At 38.2% G+C, this 18013-nt stretch overlaps 4 protein-coding genes across 4 annotated transcripts; 1 reads left to right on the forward strand and 3 right to left on the reverse strand.

Moving 5' to 3' along the window:
• On the forward strand, positions 2158-5594 carry LOC104785202 (leucine-rich repeat receptor-like tyrosine-protein kinase PXC3). Its single transcript, XM_010510369.1, has 2 exons — positions 2158-5046; positions 5126-5594. Exons 1-2 carry the CDS (start codon positions 2703-2705, stop codon positions 5452-5454), a joined length of 2673 nt encoding a protein of 890 aa, XP_010508671.1. The 5' UTR covers positions 2158-2702; the 3' UTR covers positions 5455-5594.
• LOC104785201 lies at positions 5594-13722 on the reverse strand. The gene is made up of 21 exons (XM_010510367.2): positions 13486-13722; positions 12996-13332; positions 12530-12604; positions 12226-12341; positions 11953-12067; positions 11705-11833; positions 11556-11603; positions 11037-11221; positions 10758-10954; positions 10388-10680; positions 10153-10302; positions 9630-10049; positions 8469-8618; positions 8239-8314; positions 8014-8141; positions 7798-7898; positions 7074-7167; positions 6832-6957; positions 6618-6743; positions 6284-6523; positions 5594-6135 (listed from the first exon to the last, which is right to left on the reverse strand). The coding sequence occupies exons 2-21, from the start codon at positions 13140-13142 to the stop codon at positions 5971-5973; spliced, it is 3081 nt and encodes a 1026-aa protein (XP_010508669.1). The 5' UTR covers positions 13143-13332; positions 13486-13722; the 3' UTR covers positions 5594-5970.
• Positions 14379-16066, reverse strand: LOC104785203 (zinc finger AN1 and C2H2 domain-containing stress-associated protein 11-like). The gene is made up of 2 exons (XM_010510370.2): positions 15753-16066; positions 14379-15235 (listed from the first exon to the last, which is right to left on the reverse strand). The coding sequence occupies exons 1-2, from the start codon at positions 15849-15851 to the stop codon at positions 14489-14491; spliced, it is 846 nt and encodes a 281-aa protein (XP_010508672.1). The 5' UTR covers positions 15852-16066; the 3' UTR covers positions 14379-14488.
• Positions 16322-17919, reverse strand: LOC104785204 (40S ribosomal protein S2-3). The gene is made up of 2 exons (XM_010510371.2): positions 17145-17919; positions 16322-16689 (listed from the first exon to the last, which is right to left on the reverse strand). The coding sequence occupies exons 1-2, from the start codon at positions 17841-17843 to the stop codon at positions 16528-16530; spliced, it is 861 nt and encodes a 286-aa protein (XP_010508673.1). The 5' UTR covers positions 17844-17919; the 3' UTR covers positions 16322-16527.

Genomic DNA, 18013 nt, shown 5'->3' on the forward strand with positions numbered 1-18013 from the left:
GCCTAACCGTAAGAGCCACATTCTTTTTTTTTTTTACCCCATCCCGTGAGTGAACCCCACTCTTCCTTCCTGATCATTCTATTATTCTCAATCCATATTTATTTGCTCCTTTTATTAATTTTTCCAAAATAAAGTATAACTCTTTGCCGCATCTTAATCTCAGTATTACTCTCTATTTATATATTGTTTGTTCATTTTGGCAAAGTATCGGCAAAATTCCCTTTGATCTTCCTATCCTTTTGAAATTTGATGACCACTAATCTTACAGAAACATATAACTCAGAGCTTGTAAATTTAGTTTTTGCCAAATTGAGTATGATTTTATGGATTCCAGATTGACTTTGAGTGTGATGGCCATACGTGTTAATCCAGAACCATACTTCAACTTAATACTATTGAATAAAAGCATAGAAGAAATACGATTCATTATGGAATAGTATGATATACTAATTTCTTTTTCTTTTCTCCCAATTTATTAAGAGACTAAATGTTTATTGTTTGGGTTGTTCGTTAGTAATAATAAAACAACAATAAACATAAAAACCAGAACAATTAATAATTTAAATAGTCAAAGACATTGATAAACACGTACTATAGTCTATAAGTATATGATACTCCCGACATCATTTTTCCGATGTTTTGGGTCGTTTATTGAGGAGCATCGGAAGCTTAAGACAAAGCAGCTCCAATAAATAAACCAGTACAATTGCTATGTTTCATTTCTAATATGCAAGACATTAATTTTGTTCTTAGAGAAAATTTTCATAAAAATATACTACTACTATGTAATTATCAAAAGATACTAATCTTGATGTTCGGGACAGACATTTGAGAAAACATGTCTTCTACCAACATTAAAGATTTGACAAATCGTCTATTACATAGTGTACTATTGAGTACAGTATCTCACAACAAACTTTTTCACGAGTAACTATTTTATATCTTAAACTAGAGAAATTAATCATATCTATTGATATTAACATACAGTAGTGTCTCCTTGAGAGCGAATAATAACAATCTTCCACCTCGTGTGATTCTTTAATCTTATACTAGTATATTAGTATGTCCGATCCACGGACCATAAATGTCAACAAAATTTGGTAACTTCAAACCTCGATCGTGTTATTTAAGTAATCAACAAAAAAAAACACACCATACAAAAGTAGATTCCCTATGTCAAACTTAGATGTTAACGATAATTTAGATTACAAAACATATATGCTACAAATACTACCCAGTGATTTTCCCCTACAAACAGAGAAAATAGTTTCTATTCAGAAAGTGTGATTTTAGTAAAGGGAAAAAAGCTTAAAAATACCTCATCTATTTTTTATTTGGACGTTTAATACCTCGTCTTTTTTGGTTGGAAGAAAAATACATCATTTAATTAAAAGATGCGATTTAATACCTAAACTAATAAATTTTGTTAGTTTCATACCTACGCTTTTTTGACAAACATATAATTCCGTTTTTACCCTTACTATATCAAATAATAATTAATTTTAAATAATATGACATTAATTTATAAGTTTATTTGAATTATTATTTATTTTAACAAAATTGAAATAAGACTTTACCATAAAAGTCTTACTATATTGAAATAGTAAAAGTCTTATTGACAAATTTACAATTCTTTATGGTAAAGTAAAAAGTAAGAAAAAAATATTCTGAAGCTTTTACTATTTGATTCACTATTTCTATACCAAAAGATATGATGTAAACTTAGGGGAAAGATCAGGATTTAATCTACCTTGAGATAATAACATAAAAAAAAAAAAAGATTTTGAAAGAAGGTAAAAAAAANAAGAGTGTAGATTTGAAAAATAGATTTTTACCACTTTGGTATTGAACATTGTGACAGTATCAACTATCATCAGTATGTTACAGAAATAACGTCAGAGGAAGAATTATCAAAAAACGTACACTGTACAGTTTTTCTCTATTAATCTTTTAAAACAAAAAAATTCAAAAGAAAAGCAGAAAAAATGTGTCAGAAAGATTTATGCAACTTTCATTCATTCATCACTTGCACTGTCTCGTGATGCAAATAAAACTTTTTGTTTCAGAATTTTTTAAAAAAAAATTACTTTCTTTTAATAAAAAATCATCAAAATAAAAATAAAAATAAATAAAAAGAGGAAAACAAATTCCCTCCTTTGCAAGTGCGTTTGCTTTGTGTGAGAGTCTCTCTCTCTCTCTCCTCTGGAAGTGAGGATCTTTGTTTGTTTGGTTCTGCAATCATAATTTCGTGATTTACTAAATAAAAATGCATTCTCTTCTTCTTCTCTCTTTCTACTACTACTATACTCATAGACCCTACTCCTCCTCTCTATGATCTTGCTCTCTTCTTTCATGGATTTTTCCTATTTTTCTCCCTAAATTTATGGGTTTTGTTCTCTTTCTCTCTCTCTGTTTGTCTCTAAGCCACACTCACACTCAAAAGCACTTTTCTTTCTTTCCTCAGAAATTTTAAAGATTGGTTTTTTTTTTTGTTCCGAAACAGTTATCTTGACTTCAGAAAAACCAGAGCTTTAATCCGGCTTTCATGGCCTAAAGAGTGTTTTTTTCCTTCTCTCACATTCTTTTTCTTCCGTTGGCTTAAAAAAAGTTTCACAATTTCAATGGTAGTTTGTGGGAAGAAGAAGAAGAAGAACAAGACGAGTGTGTGATTCATTTTCTTCTTACTCTGATTTTTCCAAAAGATGGCATTTTGGTGCATGTCTATTCTTCTCATTGTTGGGTTTTTATCAAATTCTGAGTTTTGCGAAGCTCAGCTAAACGATGAAGCCACATTGTTGGCTATTAGTAAAGAGCTTGGAGTTCCTGGATGGAGTAGCAATGGCACTGACTACTGTACTTGGGTTGGGATCAAGTGTGGTGCTAACAACTCCTTTGTTGAATTGCTTAACCTCTCAGGCCTTCAGCTTAGAGGTAATGTCACTCTTATCTCTGATCTTAGAAGCTTGAGGCATCTAGATCTTTCTGGTAACAACTTCAATGGACCAATCCCTGCATCTTTTGGCAACTTGTCTAAGCTTGAGTTTCTAGATTTGTCTCTGAATCGTTTCGTTGGAGATATTCCTGTTGAGTTTGGTAGGCTTAGAGGCCTTAGAGCATTCAACATTTCTAATAACTTGCTTGTGGGAGAGATACCTGATGAGCTTATGGTGCTACAGAGGTTAGAGGAGTTTCAGGTCTCTGGAAACGGCTTAAATGGTTCTATACCTCACTGGGTAGGGAATCTGAGCAACCTCAGGGTGTTTACAGCTTATGAGAATGATTTGGTTGGTGAGATACCAAATGGGTTAGGTTTGGTTTCTGAATTGGAATTGTTGAATCTTCACTCAAACCAGCTTGAGGGGAAGATCCCAAAGGGGATTTTTGAGAAAGGGAAGCTTAAAGTTTTGGTTTTGACACAGAATAGATTGACTGGTGAACTCCCTGAAGCAGTAGGAAACTGCAGCGGCCTCTCGAGCATTAGAATTGGGAATAATGAGCTTGTGGGAGTCATTCCGAGGACAATTGGAAACATTAGTGGACTTACCTACTTTGAAGCAGACAATAACAATCTCTCAGGTGAGATTGTTGCAGAGTTCTCAAAGTGTACTAATCTCACTCTGCTGAATTTGGCAGCAAATGGGTTTGCTGGAACCATTCCAACAGAGCTTGGTCAGCTCATGAATCTTCAAGAACTGATTCTCTCAGGCAATAGTCTCTTTGGGGAAATCCCTAAGTCGTTTCTTGGACATGGAAACCTTAACAAGCTTGATCTGAGCAACAACAGACTCAACGGAACTATCCCAAAGGAACTCTGCAGCATGCAGAGGCTTCAGTACTTGCTTCTTGATCAAAATTCCATAAGAGGAGACATACCTAATGAGATTGGAAACTGTGTGAAGTTGCTTCAACTCCAACTGGGTAGAAATTACTTGACGGGAACCATTCCTCCCGAGATTGGTCGCATGAGGAACTTGCAGATAGCACTCAACTTAAGTTTCAACCATCTTCATGGATCATTGCCTCTCGAGTTAGGAAAGCTCGACAAGCTCGTGTCATTGGATGTCTCTAACAATTTGCTCACAGGATCCATACCACAGCTACTAAAAGGTATGATGAGTTTGATCGAGGTTAATTTCTCAAACAACCTCTTGAGTGGTCCAGTGCCAGTTTTTGTTCCCTTTCAAAAGTCTCCAAATTCGAGCTTCTCGGGAAATAAAGAGCTTTGTGGAGCGCCATTGAGCTCTTCTTGTGGATACTCTGAAGATCTTGAACATTTGAGATACAATCACAGAGTCTCCTACAGGATTGTTCTTGCAGTGATTGGTTCTGGTGTTGCTGTCTTTGTATCAGTCACTGTGGTTGTTCTTCTCTTCATGATGAGGGAGAAACAAGAGAAAGCAGCGGCTAAAAACGTTGATGTTGAAGAAAACGTTGAGGATGAGCAACCGGCGATTATAGCGGGAAATGTCTTCCTTGAGAATCTAAAACAAGGAATTGATCTTGATGCAGTTGTGAAAGCAGCTATGAAGGAGTCAAATAAACTCAGCACAGGAACATTCAGTTCAGTTTATAAAGCTGTTATGCCTTCAGGGATGATTGTTTCGGTGAAGAAACTCAAGTCAATGGATAGAGCCATAACTCATCATCAGAACAAGATGATCAGAGAGCTCGAAAGACTCAGCAAACTTTGCCATGAACATTTGGTTAGACCGATCGGGTTTGTTATATACGAAGATGTTGCTCTCTTGTTGCATCAGCATTTACCTAATGGTAACTTAACTCAGCTGATTCATGAGTCCACCAAGAAACCAGAGTACAAACCCGATTGGCCAATGAGACTGTCAATAGCTGTTGGAGTAGCAGAAGGTTTAGCGTTTCTCCACCATGTCGCCATCATTCACCTCGACGTTTCCTCGAGCAATGTCTTGCTAGACTCTGGTTACAAAGCTTTGCTTGGGGAGATTGAAATATCAAAACTATTGGATCCCTCCCGAGGCACCGCAAGTATTAGCTCAGTTGCAGGCTCCTTTGGCTACATTCCTCCTGGTATAAAGTCTTTAATTTGTTTTTGTTACCAATAGTTTCATTAAAAAAATCCAACACCTTCCCTTCTTTTATTCCGCAGAGTATGCATACACAATGCAAGTTACTGCACCAGGGAATGTTTACAGCTACGGAGTCGTGTTGCTTGAGATTCTAACCTCAAGAGCGCCAGTCGAGGAAGAGTTTGGAGAGGGGGTAGATTTGGTGAAATGGGTCCATGGAGCTTCAGCGAGAGGAGAAACACCGGAACAGATACTGGATGCCAAGCTTAGCACCGTGTCCTTTGCTTGGAGAAGAGAGATGCTTGCAGCTCTGAAAGTTGCATTGCTTTGCACAGACATCACACCTGCAAAAAGGCCAAAGATGAAGAAAGTAGTTGAAATGCTTCAAGAGGTTAAGCAAATCAAATGAGCAAATGAATGATGATATATAGTTTCCTTTGGTGACAGTTCATATACAAAAAAACGCATTCTTATATATGCGTGCTTCTCCTCTGTGTATTATATAGAGTTTTATGATGAATTGATCGCTTATGGTTGATTTGCATACCTTATAACTCAAATTATATATTAGATCATAGAAGAACCAATGTACATCTTGTTGTTGTAGAATCAAAAGAATCTTCAGATTACGAGGCCACGTGAAAACAAGATGGCCTTCTTCAATTTTTACACATCACACCAAAACGAAACAAATAAATTGGATAAAAGAATAAGTGAAAATGCAAAAGAGGAGATACAAATTAAAAACCTACGAGGAATGATCTAAGCATAGCACGACGGAGACAATTCCGATTTATAATGCTAAGGAATCTAAAAGAACGCAAACTCAAGACTTTGAAAACCAAGCAAACCTAGCTTTGTTATGTTTTGTTTGAGTTCTTTGACTGGAATTCAAAGCCAAACATGGTTTGGATCCTGCCGATGATCAACAGCCAGCAGCTTTAAGGAAATTGTCGTAAGGGCTTGAGGCTGGCAATCTAAATGCTTCTGGGTTATTTTGTAGTTCTGCAAAGCACTGTGTCTGAATAGTTCCCACTGGGGTTCTTGGCGATTTCATGCCGAATTCTTTCGCCAGTAAAGGGACTTCGACCTAAGCAAATTTATTGATCAATACAAACCAGAGGCTAAGTTTGATATCGTGGAAGATAAAAACCAGAGGCTAAGATTGGTTTGCAAGCAGATTATCTGAATTCAGACACAATATTAAAGACAGTAAGTTATCGCTAGGGCATACATACCTCAGTATAAAATGTTGAATTGATCATAGGATGAAAAGTTGCGGTTGTGATCTCTTCATCATGTTGTCGTGGAGAGCAAATAACAGAACTTTCATGTCGTAGCTGAGAATTCAAAAGACTCGAGATCTTCTGCTGTTTTCCCATTAATAGATTCTCACAATGAAGCGTCATTTCTTTGTATGAAGCATCAGCTGCAGTATGGAAGGAAATTCTACCCACTTGACGTGTTGTCTCAACGACCTTCGAAAAACAAAAGAAGTATAGTTTATATTGTACGTTACTTTTGCTGTGACTTTGCAATCTAATTTCTAAGAAGAAGGAACATGTAGCTTACAGATTCTAGAATTTGATTGACGGTCAGGAGGTCTGGGATTTCCGAAACTGTTACAGGATTATTCTTCGTTACGGTTTCAGAGCCATCTCCAAATTCTTGATCCTCGTGAGAGAAGAGTGCCGCGTCCTGAAGAGACAGACACAACATAATTCAATACGATGTTCCATCTTGAGGTTTTAAGAAAACTATGGGAAGCAGAATAACTTGTTACCACCTTTTGAGGTTTAACGTCTCCGGAATAGGTTTTCTGGGTGTCTTCTAAAAACCGGGTTCCAAGTGGACATGCATCATCTGGCATGAATTCAATGAGCAACTGCTCCCGCATTTTGTCCATTTCAGACTGGATATAGTTGACTTTTGGTTAGTTTACTGTGATTATCAATTGATTTACCAGAATATAGAATGCTAGCTCGGGTAGAGTAATTTGGTTGGGAGGTTGTGACAGAAATTACTTACATTGCACATTTCTTCTAAGCTTTTGACAATTTCATAGACGAGAGTTCCTCTGCTATGCTCAGTAGAGACTGCTATATTGGAAAGAGTATCTAAAGCTGAAGAATCATCTTTTTCGCATCCGTAAGCAACTTTGAGCTGATCTGGATTTACAGCCTTCAACTTGTGATCGTCAACCAAGTGCAAGAATGGATCAAGCTGAATCAGGCAGAAGAGGAAGTTAAAAAGACAAGGGGAAGTAATTTCGTGCAACGATTCCAAGAGAAACAAAAACATCAACATGGCAACATTTTCACCAGAATGATCAACGTACCCTTGGTCCTTGAAGTGTTACTTTTGTGAAATCCGCCAGAGAAAAAAGATTGAATGCTTTTGAGGAAAACAGAATCATTGATGCAGCCAGAGTAAAGAGTGACCTTCGTCGAGATGGAGGAAGTGGTCCTGGAATAGTAGGAATAAGGGTCTACATCAAAATTTCCATACCAAAACCAAGGATAAAGTTCAACTCAGGGAGGAATCAAAACATATGCAAGCTCACCTCCTTCCATTAAAGAAATATCTCGCAAAGAAAGTGCCATTTGGAAACTTCGAATCAAAGCGTCGTGACTTGAGTTCTGAAAGATACGAATTTTGTGACATGTCAAACAAAATTTTGTACGCAAATAATTCATAAGGCGATCTAGTGAGGCTCTGCTCATATATAAAAAACAATAAGAAACACTCAGANGCTGAAGAATCATCTTTTTCGCATCCGTAAGCAACTTTGAGCTGATCTGGATTTACAGCCTTCAACTTGTGATCGTCAACCAAGTGCAAGAATGGATCAAGCTGAATCAGGCAGAAGAGGAAGTTAAAAAGACAAGGGGAAGTAATTTCGTGCAACGATTCCAAGAGAAACAAAAACATCAACATGGCAACATTTTCACCAGAATGATCAACGTACCCTTGGTCCTTGAAGTGTTACTTTTGTGAAATCCGCCAGAGAAAAAAGATTGAATGCTTTTGAGGAAAACAGAATCATTGATGCAGCCAGAGTAAAGAGTGACCTTCGTCGAGATGGAGGAAGTGGTCCTGGAATAGTAGGAATAAGGGTCTACATCAAAATTTCCATACCAAAACCAAGGATAAAGTTCAACTCAGGGAGGAATCAAAACATATGCAAGCTCACCTCCTTCCATTAAAGAAATATCTCGCAAAGAAAGTGCCATTTGGAAACTTCGAATCAAAGCGTCGTGACTTGAGTTCTGAAAGATACGAATTTTGTGACATGTCAAACAAAATTTTGTACGCAAATAATTCATAAGGCGATCTAGTGAGGCTCTGCTCATATATAAAAAACAATAAGAAACACTCAGATGCAGAGGTGGCAAAAGTATTGTGATATGAAATATATGTTACCTTAACACGAGAGAACAACAATACAAGACTGTAGGTGTTAGCAATCGCCTCATAATTGTCTGGTGTATTTGCCGGAGATATGGACTGCGCCCAGATTGATGAAAGCAAAAGACCTATCTGGTGACTGCTTAGCCTTATATAAACAGCATCCTGAGGAGCATATACGAAATAAAATTAGAGTGGGGATTGATCCAACGTGTACCTAAGAACTGTAAGCATGTATATAATTAGAACCGTAGTTACAGTAGGGTACAAAAGTTATTGCGGTTTCAAGAGGCTACTTGTATTCATTTACTATATATACTTTTGGTCTTATCCTGAATCTTATGTTGAGAGCCTATAGGGTCACATTTATCGTCAATAAGAAATGTACTACTCTTCTAGTAAGTTTTTTCAGAAAAAAAAAAAGGTTGCAAGGATATACCAGCTCAGAGTTTAAAAGATCCACAGAGTTATCTTCGAGTGAGGTCACTGGTTGATTCCAATTGCTATATGCCTGACTGTATGAAGATTTCAATCTGTCAAGGATTTCCCCCCTATTGCTTCCAGATTCTTCCTCAGGCATTTCCTTTTGGCTCTGATCAGAAGTTAACATTGATGAAAATTTCTCATTCTTCAGCTTCTCGAAAAGGGCTGCTGAGGAGGAAAAGACAGACGCGGTCCTTGAAAGTGAACGAGGAAGACCCATTCCTTTCTTAAGATCAGTAGTGGTCGAGGAAGGACGGGGGCATACTGAGGTTGGTACCAGCACAACAGAAAATATACGGTGTGCGCCAATCCGTGTTTTATGATCAGGATGGACCATAGCTTGAAGTAACTGATGGAATAAGGCCTCGGGGAAAGCCTGAAATGAAAAAAGTAATAAAAGCTTAGCCATTTTCATTAACATTGGTCTAGTATTTCAACGACAAGAGAACAAATAATAGTAGNAACGTGTACCTAAGAACTGTAAGCATGTATATAATTAGAACCGTAGTTACAGTAGGGTACAAAAGTTATTGCGGTTTCAAGAGGCTACTTGTATTCATTTACTATATATACTTTTGGTCTTATCCTGAATCTTATGTTGAGAGCCTATAGGGTCACATTTATCGTCAATAAGAAATGTACTACTCTTCTAGTAAGTTTTTTCAGAAAAAAAAAAAGGTTGCAAGGATATACCAGCTCAGAGTTTAAAAGATCCACAGAGTTATCTTCGAGTGAGGTCACTGGTTGATTCCAATTGCTATATGCCTGACTGTATGAAGATTTCAATCTGTCAAGGATTTCCCCCCTATTGCTTCCAGATTCTTCCTCAGGCATTTCCTTTTGGCTCTGATCAGAAGTTAACATTGATGAAAATTTCTCATTCTTCAGCTTCTCGAAAAGGGCTGCTGAGGAGGAAAAGACAGACGCGGTCCTTGAAAGTGAACGAGGAAGACCCATTCCTTTCTTAAGATCAGTAGTGGTCGAGGAAGGACGGGGGCATACTGAGGTTGGTACCAGCACAACAGAAAATATACGGTGTGCGCCAATCCGTGTTTTATGATCAGGATGGACCATAGCTTGAAGTAACTGATGGAATAAGGCCTCGGGGAAAGCCTGAAATGAAAAAAGTAATAAAAGCTTAGCCATTTTCATTAACATTGGTCTAGTATTTCAACGACAAGAGAACAAATAATAGTAGATGTTACAGGGAGGTTGCCTTGTTTTGATATGACAGATTTGGTATAGAGGCTATAATTTGAGCAGTGCGAAAAACAGCAGCAATTGTGGTTCTTGCTACGTTTGTGACAGCTGAAATATTCTCCAACATCGTAGCCATAGCATCCAGAATTGGGCCAGCGTCTCCAACCTTAGAATTTGACAAGTCAGTCTCACATCTCTTAAGAGGAATATATGAAGAGAAAGAACTAGCTCTGAGAAAGGTAGTAATATACCTTTTTTGTTAGTTGGACGAGGCACTTATCAACAGCTACACTGACCATTCTGTTACAGTTTACTACGTCAGTTCCCAGATTTGCTTCATCTAGAGAAGAATGCATGCATTTTCTCAAGTGCCTCATGATATCACTTATCGCGCTGACAATTGCTGCTGAGTGCTCAACTTTTGCATTCTCAGCAAGGGAGGAGGTAACCTCTAAAATGTTGAGCTGCATGCTTGGCTGTTTAAGCACACTTTTATGATCAAGGTGTTTAATCAACATAGACAGTAGAAAGTGTGTTCTTTGCCCTGCAAAATTGCAGAACTATTTCAGAGCACTGATCATGTGGGAAGGAATGAATAAAAACTATCGAGAGCTTAAATACCAGATATTTCCATCAAAAACTGTAGATCCCTTAAAACAGGGAATGCAACCGAATTTTCTGTTGACCATAGACAGCCCTCGTCAAAGTAACGGAACAAAGACTCAAGTATACGTCTCATGGTTGTGGCCTCTTCACCTAGCTTGGCCATGTTGCGTAGGCAAACTTTGGACCAAAAGCTAGGGTCCAAGGAATCTTCCCTGAAAAGAAAACGATAGGTTGAATAAAAGAAAAGAACCCAAAAAGGCAAACGTAGACACAAGTGAGGTAAGAAGAAATTACATTTTGACATTTAGTTCACCCTTGTCATTCACAACTGTTCTCCAAGAAGGAACAGTTATGAGGGAATCTGCATAAGCGACATGACCTTCGTTTTTCAAGACTTCATCCACCCATTTTCTGCCACTATCATTAGCATTCGTTGATATTTTCGGGTGACCGTAATTTTCCAAGACTGCTGAGACAACCTGCCATGCAAATATCGAATTTATCAGTTAAGAGAATGTAATAATATCCACTACCTAAAACTCTACTAAGATACAATTCTAGCCATAAGATCCAACTTCCAGTTCTATATAAATTAACCACGACTGGTAGATTGTTATAATATTTTAAACCTTTGGCCAAGAAACTTTGGAAAGGAATTCTGACAGAGTAATCTTCACTTTGTCTGTTGTTAGATACCACATATCAATTGCTTTCGATGCAGGATAACAAATCATAATATATAGAAATCCCAAAACCAAAGAATGCCTGTGAAGATAACAAAAGAAACTAGTGCATAACCTGAAAGTTACTTACATTGTCAAAGTCGCTGGGGATATGAGAGTATTCACCCATCAGCCAAATCTGGAAATAGATAAACGGACCAGAATGCATCAGAAGATACTTCTAGATTTACAATAATGAAGAATAGTATCTACAGAAGCATAAAAACATAACCGAATTACCATCGCTGAAAGTGCTTGAAGTCCTGCTGCACGCAGGCTCCGCGATCTGTCATCATCCCCACCTTCCAGTCCTAATTGGCACAGCTTTGGGAGAAAGCCTTCTAAGTTAAACAGGGAACTGCCATCCTTCTGAAAAAATTGGTAGCAATCATGCTATATCATTATTTCATATGTCCTTGACCATTCTATCAGATAGCACCCCAACGTGTGGCTACAAGAGAATTCTATCAAATATGTAAGAAGCGGACCTGATTATTCACAAATTCGAAAAGAGACTGACATCCAACTATCTGCATTTCATCTTGTCGACTTTGATCCAAAAGAGCTTGCACCGTTCTTAGAAAACCACTAGAAAAAAGAGGCCTGCAAAAAAAAGAACAAAGAAAGAGCAATCAAGTTAAGAAAAAATATTCCTGCTTCCATAAAAGGTTTACAGTTTTGGGTAAATCTCAAAAAGTATCTTAGACATAAGAGAACAAATTGAAGTGTTTGTAAAGAAAGCAAAAGAAGGATGACCTCACATTTGCTCCTTACAAGTGACCAGAAGCCTTCTGTAAATGCACATGGCTATCTTTGCCGAGTGGAAATTCTCATTCCTCAATTCCTTGTAACATCTTTGTTCGAGAGAATCTGATATCTGTAAAATCGTAAATTTCAACAACAGAAAACTGAATTTGGGAACACAGCAATCTGAAAACATTGCTATGACGAGTAATTTGACTCAAATATATGTAGTGAAACCAAATGTCAAAGAATTGCTACAGTCCAGCAGAAGAGTCGTTTTTGAAAAATAAAGTTGTTAGACTTGGCAGGGATAAATTATACCTTTGGCATACGCACAGCATTCTTTGCTGCATATTCACATAGTTTTCCTATCTTCCGGTCATTTGGGCCCTCCTCCTGTCAAAAATGTGAGCAGTGATAAGATAAACCAACCCACCAAGACAACCAAGAGGGAAGCTCCAGTTTTCTATTAAGTGCCAAAGAATATAATGTCTCATTCACTATAGAATGACATAACGCGAAATGAAATGCAGATAGACGAACTTTAACACAGAAAAGGGAAAGCATGCAAGGTTAAAAACAAAACTTAGAAACACAGATTGCATAACTACTCATGATTTCATCATTGAAATTTGAAATGTCACTGCAGCTAGAAAGCGGCTAATTTAATAATTTTGTGTTTCCAACAGCAATGGCAATGTATGTCAACGCAAAGCAATCATCAGTTATACCATCTCAGTAATTTATAAACGAGAAGGAAAATCAAAACATGGCAAAAAGTACAAACCTGATTACGGGGGAAGATATCAGCAATGAGCTTCTTGTACCTCTTGACAGGCTGTCTAGACCTTGCACGGAGGGCAGGGCAAAGAATGCAAAGGCTACCACAAACAGGCAAAACTTGCCTCGAGATCACACCCGAGACTGAGCTCATTGCCTCTACTCTCAGATTCTCTCGCCAATAAAAAACGATCAATCAAAAGTCCTGATGAATCAAGTTTTGATAAACCTCCCTTCCCCTCTTGATCCACCGAAAAAGCCCTAAAGCTTCCTCGGGCAAGAAGGAGAACAGAGCTCGATGATTAAACCGAGGCACTCCTTTCACAAACACAATCCCCTTCCTCCTGAAGAATTTCCAAAAACAAAAAAAATTGATCAAAACGGGAACCCATATATAACCCAGACTCCCCCGAAATCGAATTTTCCCATAAAGTCTGATGATCAACAAACCCAGATGACAAAATACCCAGATTGATCAGAAACAAACATCAATTTACCTCAGATCAAAGCAGCACGATTAAGCCAAGACAGCCGATGACTGAAAAAAGATTGATCGGAAAAACTCGAAACTCTCAATCTCTGAGAACGAAGATTGTCTCTCTCTCTCTCTCTCTCAGAGTAGAATTAAGTCACCGGATCGTCCGGCGAAGCTTTGAGCTCTTCTCCCCTCAGATACGTTTCAACGGCACGACGCGGGTTCCACTTTCTGCCGTTTCGTTGCTATTCCTTTTTTGTTTTTGTTAATTCTCTCTTAAAACACTTTACAGATAATAAATCTATTAATCTCAGCCGTTGGATGCGAATAACAGCGGCTATGATTTACAGAACGTATTACAGGGGTAGTTATTGAATTTTTTTTGCCAGCTCATACAGTGCAAATAAAGCTAATAATCTTTATAATTATTCTATAATTAGTTCTTAAATTACTCACACGTTGTGTGCGGGCATGATGTGTAAAAATACTAAATACTGATACATTCAATAAATTATACTTTGAAGATTATCCCTATTTTGTAACACTGTGAGCCAAGTATTATAGATTAAAGATAAATTCGTTATCAAAAATTAAAATCGAATTCATTCGACAAGAACACGTTTTATATTTAATAAACAAAAGGTACTGATGATAATAAATTCATGAAGTTTAATGCACCGTTAAGTTAGCTGCCACTATTATTAACGTCGTTGACGTTCACATGGGGTCGCTTTTTTTACCGCGGAAAAGCGGGTAAAAATTTCCCGCGGAGAACTCGCTAACGATACAAGTCAACGCTAGGTTCGTTAAGAAAGGTTAAATTGTTATGCATACCTGTAAATTTGTTATATGCGATTCACAAATCTACCAGTCAAGGCCTTCTGAACAGGAGTCCTTTTGACCTTAAAAACGAAGTTCAAAGAATGTGTCTCTTTATTTTCTTTTTGGTTGTTTAAATCCACAGTCAAACGAAGAGAAAAATACAATGTTGAATACTTTTTTTTCACAAGAGCTGTGATGTGTTCTTATGCTTTAGATGTACCTCGGTGATCCCTTTCGATATGATTCACAAGATCCACTGGATCACGGAATCCTTTGCTACATTTGGGGCAAACATCGACCGTGACTTTGCTGCCATGACTCTGTTTCTTGTTCCTCTCATGTGTTTTCTCTACATGTTCCACAAGACTAGTAACTGAAGAGAATTTTGCACCGCACTGTGGACAAACCTCTATGATACCATCATTGCTGCTGCTGCTCGAAAACTGTAGCTTTTGGCTTATGTCGTTACCGAGTCTGCTAATTCCTCCTTCTGCTGAAGATAAGAGATTCGACCATCTCGAAGTTGAAGATGATGATGCAGAAGCTTTGTTGGGTCTTGTTGTTTTAGCTTCTTTTCTACTGTTGCTGCTGCTACTACTACTCAAGAAACCCATGAATGGGAGTTTCCTCGGTCCAGGGCAAGAGTGATCAGGTCCAAAACGGTGTTTTAAGCAGTGATCGATATTGCAATCCCGGCACTTGATGGTGTTGGAGAATGTTAGTTGCTCCTTGCATCTTGGAACAGGACATTTCTTCTTCTTTGTGGCTTTCTCATAGTTGGAAGGATCACAGTCGGTATTGACATGTTTCTCCCAAGTTATGTTCGGGTCTTCGTTTGGGTTTAACCGGACTCCTTTAGCACATAGAGGGCAGATAACCACGGTTAAATCTTCTCTGTCACCTTTTGGACAAGTATGTTTCATATAGCTTCGATGATCCAAACAAAACACCTTTTAAGAAATAAAAAACCAATGTAAGACTTCTCTCCTTCAAACCCAAAGAAACATTTTGACAAACAGATTCAAAGAAAACAAGAGCAAGAAACGAAGCTATAAAATAACACTTTGAATCTTCAATGGCAGTTTTCTAGTAGAAACAGGGTGATGAACAAAACAACCAAACCAAGGAAACATATAAGAATCATTGCATGCGTTTTCCTGAATCAAGAACTCCACTTACCTAATTGACTTCACAACAAGTCAAATGCCGTTAAAATTAAGCTAACAAATAGTCAACCAAAATGATTTGCAGTGATAAGTTGAAGATTTAAAAACTCCATTAAACTGAAGCCTATACCAAACTTGTGGGCATGTAATATAGTAGAGGAAAGGGACAATTTTTCTCGCGTAGATTCAGAAAGTCTCAAGAGTCAATAGCAATACACCATTCAATTCGTGACAAACATAAGAAAAAAAAACGATTCTTTGCATGTGGTGGGGATTCAAAACAGAGAGAGAGAGAAGGGACCTGGAGGCAACGGTCGCAGGTGAAGGGCAAGAAATCGATCTGCTTGCAAACATCGACGGAGCAGTGTTTCCCCAGATCTGGAAATTCCGGAGTCCCCATTCTTTTTAGCTCAACAACAAGGAGCTTCCAACAATTCAGACAAGGTGCTAATTAGGATCCAAAAGTATTGAAATTGAAACCAATTCTAGGGTTTATCGGGCTGTAGAAAAGGGAGAGAAAGAAAGAAGATTCCGCGGATTAAGATGAGCTGAAATTTCGCCAATTCGAGGAAGCGTCAACTTTATATATAGTTCTTCTCTTTTCAAAGTCTCTCTCTTTTCCACTGTTCTAGAAGCCAGGTCCAATTAAAAAATGAAGACTTTTAAAGGTTTTAATACCTACCACACAATCAGAACTTTTTGGGAAAAAATTAGTGAACTTCAAAGGTATTACTCAGAGAAACTGTTTTTGAATGTTTTCTTAATTAAACCATATCTCGTGGAACATGTTAAAACAACAAAGCTTATCACATTGGTTTTACACATTGTATGTAAGGTAGAGAATTGGGTGAAATTTTAGAGTTCAAAAACTGGATTCAAACCTTTTTTTTTCTCAACATAATAAAAAGCAAAACTAGAACATTAATAAGAGGTGGATCCCATAATGAAAAACTGAGCAAATGTAAAACAGAACAGATGAAAAACATAGGGTGCACAATCCAGCAACATATACTAACCAAAAGTTCAACCAAAATTAACTCATCAACGAAAAACCCATATATAGCTGAGAGCTTTATCTAGGCTTGGTCTTCAACATCGGTCGCCACTTTGTTGCTCGGAAGAGCCTTGGACGCCAAGAGATCTGTGTACTCCTGGTATGGGGATTTAACAAATCTCGTCTCTTTCCAGAACTCTGGTGTAAGGAATCCGTATGTCTTCTGAAGACAGTCGAATGTAGCCTGCCATAACATGACACATCATAGTTACATCAAATGATCAAAAGCAACAAACTCAAGATATTGATATACATCTACTCATCTACTTACAGTAACAGGTAAAACCAAATACATTATATGACAATACTGCAGCAGCAGCTCATATTCATTCAGATACAGAGAACTTATTACAAATAGGTCAGCCTTGACATGATGCAAATAAACAGTCACGCAAGTATCAATCGTTTAACTTCAATCAACATAGCTATATAACTTTCCGATAGAGATTTCATCAATTTCTAACTACATGGCCTCATGAAACTAAATAAGCTGACAAAAAAGGTTCAAACTTTACATAAACTGATTCAGATTTCAAAGCAATTACCCCACAAACATCACACAATCTTATTCCAATTCCAAAGCTATCCCCACAAACCAATCAAATGCAAACTCTAAACTAAAGGAAGAGTGAAACAAACCTTGACAAAGTTTCCAAGAGTCTTGGTGGATCCCCTGGAAGAAGTGAAAACATCATCAATTCCAGCGAATTGAAGAACCTTCTTAGGAACTCTAGCAGCCACAATACCAGCACCACGAGGAGCAGGAACCATCCTCACTGTAACAGATCCACACTTGCCAGTCACCTTACAAGGAACCGTATGTGGCTTCCCGATCTTGTTACCCCAGTAACCTCTCCTAACTGGGACAACAGAGAGCTTAGCGAGAATAATCGCTCCTCTAATAGCCGTAGCAACCTCCTTGGAGCATTTCACTCCCAAACCAACATGACCATTACCATCTCCGACGACAACAAAGGCCTTGAATCGAGTCCTTTGACCAGCTCTGGTTTGTTTCTGAACAGGCATGATCTTCATCACTTCATCCTTCAATGAAGGACCAACAAGGGTATCAATGATCTGGTACTCCTTAACCGGGAGTGAGTGAAGGTAGATCTGCTCTAGCTTCTTGATCTCTCCGGTTTGCACGAGACGACCAAGCTTGGTCACTGGAACCCATTTCTGTTCTTCAGTGGCTCGGCCTCCACGTCGACCACCACGGCCTCTTGGTCCACCTCTTCCACGGTCACCACGATCTCCACGGCCACCTCCTCCGATTCCACGTCCGAAACCACCACGGTCTCCACCAGCGCCGCCACGTTCTCCACCACGTTCAGCCATTTTTGCGATGAGTTTTTAAGGAGAGGCTGCGATGAGTTTGTTGTTTTGAGTGATGAGAATGAGAAAGCCCTAGCTGCGGCAATTTACGATATATATATTGCTCCAGCTGCTACTCTAAGCTTTTTTTAGGGTTTCTAAAACATTAATGGGCTTTCATGGGCCTCAAATTC

The sequence above is a fragment of the Camelina sativa genome, chromosome 5 (genome assembly GCF_000633955.1).
Source record: "Camelina sativa cultivar DH55 chromosome 5, Cs, whole genome shotgun sequence".
Classification (NCBI taxonomy): domain Eukaryota; kingdom Viridiplantae; phylum Streptophyta; class Magnoliopsida; order Brassicales; family Brassicaceae; genus Camelina; species Camelina sativa.

Excerpts from the sequence above, each read along its gene's own strand:
- LOC104785202 (XM_010510369.1), top strand. The coding sequence starts at position 2,703 with ATGGCATTTTGGTGCATGTCTATTCTTCTCATTGTTGGGTTTTTATCA. Across the intron at positions 5,047-5,125 it reads CTTTGGCTACATTCCTCCTG|AGTATGCATACACAATGCAA; the intron begins GTATAAAGTCTT and ends TTTATTCCGCAG.
- LOC104785201 (XM_010510367.2), bottom strand. The coding sequence starts at position 13,142 with ATGAGCTCAGTCTCGGGTGTGATCTCGAGGCAAGTTTTGCCTGTTTGT. Across the intron at positions 12,342-12,529 it reads ATGCTGTGCGTATGCCAAAG|ATATCAGATTCTCTCGAACA; the intron begins GTATAATTTATC and ends ACGATTTTACAG. Across the intron at positions 10,303-10,387 it reads TCGTCCAACTAACAAAAAAG|GTTGGAGACGCTGGCCCAAT; the intron begins GTATATTACTAC and ends TCAAATTCTAAG.
- LOC104785203 (XM_010510370.2), bottom strand. The coding sequence starts at position 15,851 with ATGGGGACTCCGGAATTTCCAGATCTGGGGAAACACTGCTCCGTCGAT. Across the intron at positions 15,236-15,752 it reads CCTGCGACCGTTGCCTCCAG|GTGTTTTGTTTGGATCATCG; the intron begins GTCCCTTCTCTC and ends ATTTCTTAAAAG.
- LOC104785204 (XM_010510371.2), bottom strand. The coding sequence starts at position 17,843 with ATGGCTGAACGTGGTGGAGAACGTGGCGGCGCTGGTGGAGACCGTGGT. Across the intron at positions 16,690-17,144 it reads CTCTTGGAAACTTTGTCAAG|GCTACATTCGACTGTCTTCA; the intron begins GTTTGTTTCACT and ends ATGTTATGGCAG.